Here is a 12656-nt window from a genome sequence, read left to right as displayed (position 1 = left end):
TTTTTCATTATAGGGAAATGGAGTGAGAACTACATGCCAGTTTAATACATTTATAAAGATATAGGACTAACCCGATAATATAGGCCACATATAATTATTTCTACAACCAAAAAACGTCGTAGCTCACAAGAGCAATAACAGCCAACAAACCGGAATGGTATATATTATTTAATTAATTGAAATGTCGATTGACTATTATTCTCGTCTTTTAGTTGTTGTTTCAAGCATTTCGGACAACTATTTTTCTGGCCTTCGTCAGGTGGTAACCGCGATGAGATAGGAATTCCGAATCTCCTAACTGCATTCTCAGCAATTACTGCCTTCCATAGTCGTTGTCGTCTCACCACGCTCTGGAGGGCTCTGAGTAGGATTAAAATTATGGGGCCCGTGGCGCAGTGGATAGAGACGTTGAATCTCTACGGTTTCAGGTAAACTGCTTCTGTGGTACCAGTATTCAAGAATTCTGGCGAAAGAACTGACCCATTAAATTATCGCCCTATTAGCCTCCTCCCACTTTTTGCCAAAATATTTGAGACCTTAATTAACCATGCTCTAGTCCAGCACCTTACAGATGATAAACTTCTGACCGACCAACAATATGGATTTAGACAAGCCCGTTCCACGGCACATATCCTCACTGTAATCTCTGAACGCATATACCATTCACTGGACAAAGCGGAAGAGGGCAGAGCGGTAGCTCTAGATATATCTAAGGCTTTTAACAGGGTATGGCAGGAGGGTCTCCTCAGGAAGATTAGATCATACAGTATCACTGGTAGAATACTTAACATAATTAAATCCTTCTTAGATAAGAGAAAAATCCAGGTTTTCCTCGACGGTCGTACATCTAAACAATATGATATAAATGCGGGAGTGCCCCAGGGATCTATCCTTGGACCTCTGCTGTTCTTGATATTCATAAATGACCTCCCCGACAAGATTGCCTCTGAGATGGGTATATATGCTGATGACACCACACTCTATAGCAGGCACGACAGGAAAACAAATGAACATATATCTAAAGTAATGGCAGAAACACTAGAGGATGACCTCCAATCAGTAGTGGAATGGGGACAAAAATGGATGGTCATGTTCAATGCCGCCAAGACTAAACTGGTTTCATTCAATAATTACAAGAAACCTTCTCTACCACCTATAGCAATGACCAACGACTCTTTATCTGAGAGTACGTCTTTCAAGCTCCTTGGCCTAACGTTCACAGGAAACATGAGTTGGAACAATTACATCGAGGGCATTGCCAGGGCCGCTGCGAGGAAGGTAGGCTCTCTCTACCATGCTAGAAAACTTCTAACACCTGAAAGTATCCTGTACCTCTATAAGGCCACCATTCGCCCATGTATGGAGTATTGCTGTCATATTTGGGCTGGTGCATCGGCTACTAGTCTCTCGCTCCTTGACAGGGTTCAAAAGAGAGTCGCAAATCTGATAGGCCCTAAACTGGCATCTAAGCTTCAGCCTCTGTCCCATCGTCGAAACGTTGCATCCCTCTGCCTGTTCTACAAGTATTTTAATGGTGAATGCTCTGATGAACTGCAAGCACTTGTGCCCCCACGACGTGAACACCCTCGACAGACCCGACAAGCTGCAAAATCCCACCCCCACACTGTAGAGATCCCTAGATGTAAAAGATCTTTCTGCTCCAGTAGTTTCTTCCCCAGAACTGCTAGACTTTGGAATTCCATTCCAGGTCACTGCTTCCCCAACTGTACTGACATGCAAAAGTTCAAGTGCAACGTGAACCAACATCTTGCTGCCCAAATCCCTACATAGTACCCCAGTAGATGTTTCCCCTGATAGTAGCCCCTTACACCAAAGTGGCAATGTGCCTTGTTTGGGGTGAAAATGTAATAAAAAAAAAAGCATTGTCTAAAGATTGCGGTTTCAATCCGACCCAAAGTCGGCTAGAGGCTTAGTTGCCCAAAACGTGGTGAGACGAAAAAAAAAAAACTATGGAAAGCAGTAATTGCTGAGAATGCAGTTAAGAGATTCGAACTTCCTATCCCGTCGCAGTTACCAGCTAACAAAGGCCAGAGGAATAGTTGTCCGAAACGTCGTGAAACAAAAACTAAAAAAGATGAGGATAATAGTCCGCAATAAACAAATGAACCCGAAAAGAGTTGATATGCTATAAAACAAAGCAATCACCAGTAGATTCAAGAGTTCTATATAAAGATTTCCGAATTTGATAAGAAGCACTTGAAGAATGTTTGAGTTTACACCAAATTTGGCAATATGCACCTGAAGAAGGTTGAAGGTTACATCGACCGGAACGTTGCGAGAATAACACCCACGATGAGAACAGCAAATGTAAGTAATCCAAATTATCAACCCTCATCCGAAAGTCGGAAATATGGTATAAATTTCTCAAGGAAATAGATATCCTATAAGAAATTTCCCGATGGGAATGTTTCCCCATTGTAAGAATACATCGGGTTATTTTTTTATTTATTTATTTATTTTTTTGTCCATTTTATCTAGGGTTTCTGCTTAATATTTGTGTGTGTATTTGTTTAACGGTGGCAGGGCTTGTCCGGATGGAACGTGTACCCGCTTGAAACTGATGTTAACGCACCTCAGTTTAGTTAGAAGCTGACATAATTACTATAAACCTCTTTTGACGAAACATATGGCAGCTTGCTAAAGAAAACATCAATCTACACCCAGACAAACAAAAACACACTATACACTCTTCTAAAGCACATATAGACACGCCAACACAAACGCACACATATTCATAAATTCACACATACACATAGCATATTCTAGAACAGTCTTATTACTTTCCTACATATGTACAAAAGTTCTTCAAAAAGGGTTTTATTATTCTTCTACGTTGATATTTAACCTATCATGTATTCTGGTCTATACGTACCGCAGTAATAAGACTTCTTTTTTTTTACGTGGGCATCACCACTTATCAAGGCTAAGAGGTCACTCGGGGATAAGGGTTAAAGAGTGTACAGTAGAAATTGAACAATATAGTAATCGTTAGTAACGGAAATTCGGTAAATTTGTTAACTTATATGGAACGGCTCATCAAGAACTTGTTTACGTTAGACTTGAAGACAACCATATTATAGTCAGCTGGAAAAGCAGGAAAACGGAAGAGAATTCCGTAGGCGTGCATTTCTAAGAAAGAAACTTTGTTCATGGAATCTACGTTTAGGTTTAGACACAAATAAAGAGTGAGGGAAATTAGTGATAGTGTTTTCTGCGAGACAGGTGTTTGTTGTGAAAGTTTGGTGAGGGGGAACCATAGATTGGAGCTCAACCGAGCAGTTGCCATGAAAATAACGATAAAGCAGAAACAAACTCGCAACATCTCTTCTGTGAGATAGAGGTTGCAGGGAAGAGAAAAGGGCATCCACTACGAGGCTAAGAAGTCTATTTTGAACTCTATCAAGGCAGGATAAGTCCTTTCTAGCAGACTATTTCTAATATAGTTTTATATCTTGCTAGCTTTTCCGGTTCGTTATCGCTTCGAAAAGTTCGCTATGTGAAATACTTAAATCACTGATAAAAATAATAAACTTTTTCGTGTTAAACGTCAAATAAATTAATTCTAATTTACACATATTGGTAGATTACAATTGAGTAAATCCAATATATTTTTTTTCATGGGTTTATATAATATTAGCAAACCGGTCGATGTTACCCGGTCATAAAGTACGCTTAAATATGATATTTTCATTCATGCAGATTTCGTATTATTATTATTATTATTATTATTATTATTATTATTATTATTATTATTATTGGCTCACAAGGAGCTTTCACACAGGTCATCAAAGATCTCTCCTTTAAAACAACCTGCGGTGCTCCCTGGAAGCTGAGTGACAACAAGTCTTCCCAGATTTCCAGTACTCCTCTAGCTCTTTTGACAACATTTGCAAATGAATTTGCATTATCGCAAAAGCCGCTTATCATTGATTTCTCGCTGACAATAAGCCTCCCCAAGGTGGAGAGGCTTAATGCCACTATATATATATATATATATATATATATATATATATATATATATATATATATATATATATATATATATATATATATACATCACCTGAGAGACGAGATTATTATCTCGTGGGAAACATGAAGAACGTTCTCCGTTACGTGGGTGTCGCCAAAACTGTACCAATCAGGAAATAAATATTGTTGCTACAAAGAACAAGCGAGTTGGAGTTATTTCCTATTCTTTGTCTTGGTTTCCTTTACGACTGAAACAATGTGTCCTAGTCTGCGGACAACGTTACTCATAAGTAGACACCAATTAAGATAGATTCCTTGAATTTCTATTTCTTCTCAAGACCTCTTAAACTTGAGCCTTTAAGACATTTTCTAGAATCAAAATCATATCATGGATTTTGATCAAAAATCGAACGAGGATTCTAGACATAAGGTTCAGTGTAAGTGCATGTTAGTATAAGTATAAAAGGATATAAAATTGTTACAAAATTATTATGTTCAGAGATTTTATTTTACTTGTCCTGAGACGAGTATTCATCAAGTGTTAAATAATTTTAAATCCTTTGTAATTTACACACGTCCAGATTGTTTTCATTAATGAGATTTAAAGTAGACCGGTTTTTATAGTCGTGCACTTATTCATTTGTTTAGTTTTGTATATTGTTTCAATTATTTGAAACGTTTATATGTATGCGTTTGTACTTATTCCCACGAATCCTTCTCCAGCCATAAAAACATATTGAATTGTATTTCATAGAATACAGAAATGTCCAATTTCTTTCGGTGCTGGGAAAATGGGTTCAAATTTAGGCGTTGGCACTTTTGTTCATATTATTTCAGCCCTCCGAATAAGAAAAACAAGAAGTGTGTCGATTTTCGATGGTTAATCATGAAGTAATTAATTCGTCCTTCAAACTGAAACCGATTCCACGCCCTACAGAACTGACCCGAAAACCATACTTTCTGCGAGGTGAAATGACCTCGATACGAAATCCAGGAATTTTAAATGTAATTGTTTTGTTGGCAGACTTTTATTTTGCTTCAATGTTTTCATTCCTTTCGTTTTTATTTTCGTTTATTTTTACTATTCGCAAATAATCAGTATTTTGTATGCAAATTAAAGACAGGTTGGTTTTTTTCGATTACTAGGACGATGGATAGATAGTTAATCATTGAAATATAGAACGCGATATATGTCTTTAACATACAATTATATTGATCAATACATCTATTATAATAAAAGCGTATTCCTATCTGTTTGCTGGTTCAAAATTTGATTTATTACGTACAAAAGGCACTGCTTTACAAATTAATTTTAATACTGAAAATAGACGTTTACACGCTTTCATTCCAACGTGATTTCAACGTGATTTCAACGTGATTTCTATATATTATTTACTCAAAGAAAATCTATATTCAAATATTAATTTCATTTGCATATGACATTAAAGAAAATATATTTCACTATTTAGCTTCATGTTATTAATTATTTGCTGTAATAAAATTGTTTCAATTGTTCTATTTATAAATAGTAAATAAAGTTAATTTATTTATTTTATTTTTAATTTAATTTAATCTATTTGAAATTATCATTAGCCGAACCCAGTTGCCTTTAAAAACAGAAGTAAGTATATTTATTTAAGCTGTGACAGTTATTTCCCCTTTATATATATATATATATATATATATATATATATATATATATATATATATATATATATATATATATATATATATATATATATATAATCCGGTGAAGGGTAAAAATCCAAAAATGGTAAAATCCAAAACGGTCGAATTTAAAATTTCAATCCAATGGGTAAATTCCAAATGGTCAAAATAATCCAAAAGGCAGAGTTCCTTGGAAAAAAAGCGCAAATGGAATGAATTCCAAATCATTAAAAGAAAAGCACTGGAGAGAATATTTAAAAACACGTCTGTCAAGGCTGGATGAATTAAAAAACATATATATATATATATATATATATATATATATATATATAATGAATAGGTCTTATTCAAGGAGTATATTATCCTATTCCAATGTTTATTTAATATACAATTGTATTGATCAATGCATCTATGATAATAAAAGCGTATTCCTGTCTGTTTCTTCAAATTTTGATTTATTATGTTACAAATGAATTTTCATACTAAAAACGAGCGTTTACACACTTGCATTCCAGCGTGATTTCTGCATATACTATTTATTTAAAGAGAAATCTACAATCAAGAAGTAACGTCATTTGCCTATTATATTAAAGAAAATCTATTTTAATAATAGTACAATTGCGTATTACTTAAGACTTATACCCAACCATGGCTGACGGAATGATAGCATGCTAACCCCATGAATTAAATAAAGGTTTTCGTTCGAAATACCGTGCAGATCCCCGTGCCGACTGAAAGTTTGACAAGATATATGTGAATAAGGTCGGAGGTATCATCAGCCCAAACGTCGTGAAAATAACACTAAAGGTGAGAACAGCAGTTCGAAGAAATCAATCGTCATATCAGAAATCGAGAAACAAACTGGCTTTACTTTATGCATTAAAACTCATCCACGCACGCGCGCAAGAAATATACTAATTATGATTAAGCCCCATTCCTGTTCGTTTATTCACAATTTGATTAATATGTACAAAAGGCACTGTTTTACAAATGAATTTTAATACTGAAAATGGACGTTTACACGCTTTCATTCCAACGTGATTTCTATATATACTATTTATTCGAAGAAAATCTATATTCAAGCATTAACCTCATTTGCATATGACATTAAAGAAAATTTATTCAATATTTAGCTTCATATTACTAATTGTTTGATGTAATAAAATTGTTTTAATTGTTCTATTTAGGAATATTAAATAAAATTAATTTGTTTAATTTATTTTTAATTTAATTTATATTAGGTTTAATTTACTTGAAATTATTATTAGCCGACCCCATTTGCCTTTAAAAGCGGAAGTAAGTTTATTTATTTAAGCTTTGACAGTTATTTCCCCTTTATATATATACGCATATATATATATACATATATGCATATATATATATATGTATATATACATACATATATATATACATATATATACATATATATATATATACATAGTTCTTATTCAACAAGTATAATATCCTATTGCAATGTTTATTTAGGTGAATTAAAGACATCTTTAGATAGCCATATAAAATCAGGGAATCATATAATTTATTTAACTTACAAAAAATATATAAAAATATGGATAACTAGTTATACCTTAAGATGGAATAGGTAGTTTTTATTCAAGGATGAAAATATCCTATTTCAATATTTGGGTAAATTAAATATTTACTAGTAATCTACAATAAATATGACAATAGATAGATAGATAGATAGATAGATAGATAGATAGATAGATAGCAAAACGGCATATACTGTTTCTAACATACAACATTGATGCGAACGTAAATAACTAACTATAATAATATATACACAAGAGAACTCTTATTCAAGGGAGATAATATCATATTTCAATAGTAATGTAAAAATCAAGGTATACAATTAATATGACAAGAGATAAATAGATAGATAGATTACCGCAGAACCCATATATGTTTTAGCATCCAAAAACATAGACACAAACGTAGAATAAGAATTACAGTTAAGTTTACACAAAATGATCCAAGATGGCAAAACTAAAGTAATTTATAAATATTAAAGAATTAAAATTTTATCTTTCTTTTAATAATATATTGGAATTCTTTGCATTTTCCTTGTACCTATTTGTGAATTATTCCGTGGATTTCTGCCTTTTGGATTACTTTCGATAATCTTCCAATTACGCGATTCCCTTGGATTTTACTTGTGCATATGGACATTTAACTAACTTTCTTGGATTCTGCATCTTTGGATTTTACTGTCATTGGATATTTAACCTTCACCAGGCTATCCATTCGCATGAAATCACCTTTTTATTCACCCTATTCCCTCCGCTTCACTTTTTTTGTTATCAAGTAAGATCTATGACTGATCTATGTAGTTTTATTTGATACTGTTGCAAGCAAAATCCGATCCTGATGAGAAGGAAAGTATTTCTTCGAAACTCCGCGGATTAAGAGCTATCCACTTATTTAGTGTTTCCTTTTTAAAATTAAATTTTTTAAAACTCTTTTTCAAAGTGTTTTTTAACATGTTTTATTAACTACTTGTTCCTATATATATATATATATATATATATATATATATATAGTTTTTGTTGTTGGTTTTTTAAACGATATTAAGGTAAACGTCTCCACCTTGGAGATCTGGTGTTTTCTTAGAAAGTCGCTCATTTTTTATTTGATCGTATTTTTTATTTATTTATTTATTATTTTTTAAAACTAGAGTTTTTATTAAACCTGGAAATATCCAATATAAAAATCCTCTATACCGACTTTAAACCAACCATAAACCTATGCATTAAAACAAAATGCCAACAACAATGGAACAAGCTATAAGAAATCAACCCCACTCTTGGAGAATGGAATCCTAAATTTAAACTAACACGGAGAGAAGAGGCGATCATTACAAGAATAAGAACAGGGCACACAAATATCACTTATTCATTCCTATTGAAAAGTGGAAACCTACCAGAATGTTTATATTGCCAAGAAAACTACATAGTTAAACATTTTCTAATAAACTGCAACGACATAGCTCGTATGTGCCAAAAACATTACAGCATTAACAACATCAAATAACTCTTCACAAATATATACAAAAAAATTCTAAACTACTTGATAGAAGTAAATATTTTCTCCAAAATATAAACTAACTTGCCTTTAAAAAATTAAAACAACCCCAATCCTCCACAACATTTTCTCAAACCCATCTTGAAATACAGAAAAGTGAAGACAGAACTTGAAAAATAAAAATGACATACAATCAATCTTATTCAAGGGAGATAATACTCTATTTGAATATTTATTTCGGTAGATTAAAGATATACTAGTAGTCTATTATTAATAAGACAACAGACAGATGAATAGCCATAGAACCGCAGAATTATATCTGACATGGAGGTTATGCTTTCGGTTGAGTTTGGTATAACTAGTTGTAGCTATCCATATACAAATAGTTCTTATTAACGGGAAATAATATCATATTTCAATTCAATTTCATCTATATTTGCTTTAATGATTTTGTTACAGTTGCTATTGTTGCCATCATTTATTTATTTTATATGAATCAGATTATTCGCTTGTTGGCATTCGTTTCTCTGATATATTTCTAGTTAGAATTCTTTCTCTAAAGGCATCTGGTACTTATGGGAGGAACTACGCGAAAGTTGCGAACTTCAGAAAGGGGTGAGAATTGATTTAAATATATATATATATATATATATATATATATATATATATATATATATATATATATATATATATATATATATGTTCGTGTTTCTGTTTAAGGAACTGGATTTGAACTTGGCACATCCGTGTTGACAATCCGCGTCGTTAACCACTTCGCCACAGTCATCTCATACATACAGTTGCTTGTAACTTTGATGATGATGATGATGATGATGATGCTGATGATGATGATGATCTTGTTTAATCTTTTTCTTATCTTTCTTTTGATCTATCTATCTAATCTACACTGTATTAATGTTGAGCCAACGGGTCTTCTATGATATATATATATATATATATATATATATATATATATATATATATATATATATATATATATATATATGCATTTATTCGTAATTTTGGATTCTTCTGGCCACTTTTCTCGTCTTGAATTTTATTTTCACAGTTGTAACTTTACAACTGAATTTTACCTAGTAGTTTATTCGTTACGCCATGGATTATTGCGTGGATTAAGTACTTGGTAAAATTCGGTTGTAATTCAGTTTTAAACACACACTCTGAGGTTGAAGTTTTAATTTTCAGTTCGCGCGATACTCAAAATAGAATAGAAAATTACAACTTCTACCCAGTCATGGCTGACAGAACAAGAACATGCTACCCCCGTGTAAACAAAGGGTTTGGTTCGAAATTCCGTGCAGATTCCTAACTTCGACAGATTTATTCTCAGTTTCGGCAGAAAGACTCTCGAGTTCGACGAGTACACCTGAAGAGAGTCTGAGGTCACATTGACCGAAACGTTGTGAAAATAATATTGAAGATGAAAACTGTAGTCTGAAGAATCCAAAATAATACAAATAATCAATCCTCATCTCAAAAATTCAAACACGCATGTATTTATATATTTTTTCTTTCTTTACAGTTTCTTGCAATCAATGAAACGGCCACAGAGGATAACTGTGCATCTTCGTGGAATTGTAAAATTGTAAGTTTGCAAGTTTTCTATTCTTCTTTTTTTTTAATGTAGTTTCTCTCTTTTTTATATGTATACTAGCATACAATTAATATGACAATAAATAGACCTTCTTCGTTTAATTTTACTGTTCGCAAAAAAAAACACCATGGCAGTATTTCTTATGTAAATTGAATATAAGTTGGTTGCTTTTGAGTGACGATAGACAGATAGATAAATAGATAGATAGATAGATAGATAGATAGATTGCGCGTATATAAAAAAATGTAAAAACCAAAAAGAAAGAAAGATAGATAGATAGATAGATAGATAGATAAGATAGAACCGCAGAACCCATATACGTGTTTAACAATTAATAACACAGATGCAAGTGTAGATACCTAATTATAGTTATATAGGCACCGCCAAAACTGGGGGGGGGGCAGCTAAGTACTTTTTGACGGACTCGCTTTTTAAAAATCTACCAAAAATCAGATTATTATCCAATCAATACGAAATTTTCAGCGATTATTAAGAGAAGAATTAACTTTATAACAGTGTACTTATTTTTCATGAACCATATATTTATATATATATATATATTTTTTGCTTACAACCCCCCTTGTGTTGGGGGGTTCAAATATGCTTAAAATAATCATCTGAAACTGAACAAAACATATTGTGTTCTTGTAAGGGACAGTATTATAGATTTTTAAAAAAAAAACTTGTTTCCATACCTTCTTTTGACGTCTGAATATCAGAAATTCGATTGTGTTTAATTATTCCGCTTTTGAGTTTTGAATTGTGAAATTCGGTGAATATGTTAAGTAAAATAATTAATGTTTAAATATTTATACGAAAAAAGCCATTTTAAAATCTTTGATAAATAAATTAACAATTTTTTTAGTGAGCCGAATAATGCATGACCATTATTAAACAGGAAATGTTTTGAAGAATCGATACAAAAAAAAATCGATAAATATTGTGCCTTTTGTGTTAAAAATATCATCATTTTTTCGATCCCGTTTGATAACGTTTGCCGCCTATCGACTACGGTGGACCAAACGCGCTGAAATAATTTGTTCAATGAAGGAAAAATCTTTCTAGACTGGGTCAATTTTTATTCTGGGAGCCTGGCCCACACACATACGCATTAAAAACTAAGTTCATCAAAATGGTCACCCATCTGGTACTGGCCAGCATCAGCGTTAATAATATATTGAAATTTAAAAAAAAATAAGTTGTTTTTTTTTTGTTTTTTTTTGCCTGTTTGGTCTTCGGTAGTTTGCTTTTAATCAAGTACAAATGTAAACATTGTATCAAATCGACGCGAAGTAACTGGTTGCCTATATGAATAAGTGGAATTATTTGAAATCCAGGTACTTATATTATAATATTTTTGCATATTCTCATAGAAAATTACCCTAAATCTTTGTTAGACAAAAAATAAACAAATTAATTCTTTCAAAACCTATTTTTTTTAAATATTTATATACGTTTTTGTGCAAGGCAAAAATGTCAATTGTTAACTTTTGGGGAAAATTTAACATTTAAAATTTAATTAAAAACAGTAGAAAAAGTTTTACATTATTCTGCTTTCTATAAGATAAAATTCAGGGTTTTATCTTTCTGGAAAAAAAGTAACTCAGAAATAATGGATTTTAATAAATGTAATTTCGTTTTAAAAACAACAACAACTTGATTTTTCGGCGAGTTTTGGCGGTGTCTATAGTTATATATACACTAGAATTCTTATTCAATATGGATAATATCTTATTTCAATATTTATTAAGGTAAATTAAAGATATAAAGTAGTCTACGATTTATACCGCAATAGATAGATAGATAGCCATAGAACCGCAGAATTACCTTCGCCGTAGAGGTTATGTTTTCGGTGGGTTTGGTATAACTAGTTATATCTATCTATACACATGTGAGTTCTTATTCAAGAGAGATAATGCCACATTTCAGTATTGGTTGATTTAAATCTAATTTATATAACTCACTATGCTTGTCTGTACGTCTCAAATTTTTCAATCTGCATCTCCTCCGAGACGCAAGGTTGCAGAGCGACGCGAGGCAGATCAAATATATTGCATATTTTGTTGACCATTCATTTCTGAGTTTTTAGCCGGTAAAAATAGTTGCTTATGGATTAAATTAGAAAAAAATTCGAACTTGGCAAAATTAAGTCGACTAAACGTGTTGTTTTTACGCATGCGCAAATATATACGCTAGAGTCGTTAAAGTTAATTATTCTTTTATCCATCTGATAATAGTTCAAACGGTAAAGCCAGAGTGCTATATGTTTTGGTTTTGATTCTATCCGATGGCATCCAAATCATATATTTTTTTTTACTTTTGGAATCACTATTATATATTGGGT

At 32.2% G+C, this 12656-nt stretch overlaps 1 protein-coding gene across 1 annotated transcript in view; it reads left to right on the top strand.

Moving 5' to 3' along the window:
* Positions 1-12656, top strand: part of LOC145299351 (uncharacterized) — a 348674-nt gene that overhangs the window by 198947 nt on the left and 137071 nt on the right. The window contains exon 3 of the mRNA XM_080144394.1: positions 10241-10303. Within this exon, the coding sequence (XP_080000520.1) occupies positions 10241-10303 (63 nt within the window). The remainder of the gene's footprint in view (positions 1-10240; positions 10304-12656) is intronic.

The sequence above is a fragment of the Euprymna scolopes genome, chromosome 2 (assembly GCF_053919585.1).
Source record: "Euprymna scolopes isolate OS-2025 chromosome 2, ASM5391958v1, whole genome shotgun sequence".
Classification (NCBI taxonomy): Eukaryota; Metazoa; Mollusca; class Cephalopoda; order Sepiida; family Sepiolidae; genus Euprymna; species Euprymna scolopes.
The sequence above is the reverse complement of the archived record's forward strand: the minus strand, read 5'-3'. Positions and strand labels throughout refer to the sequence as shown.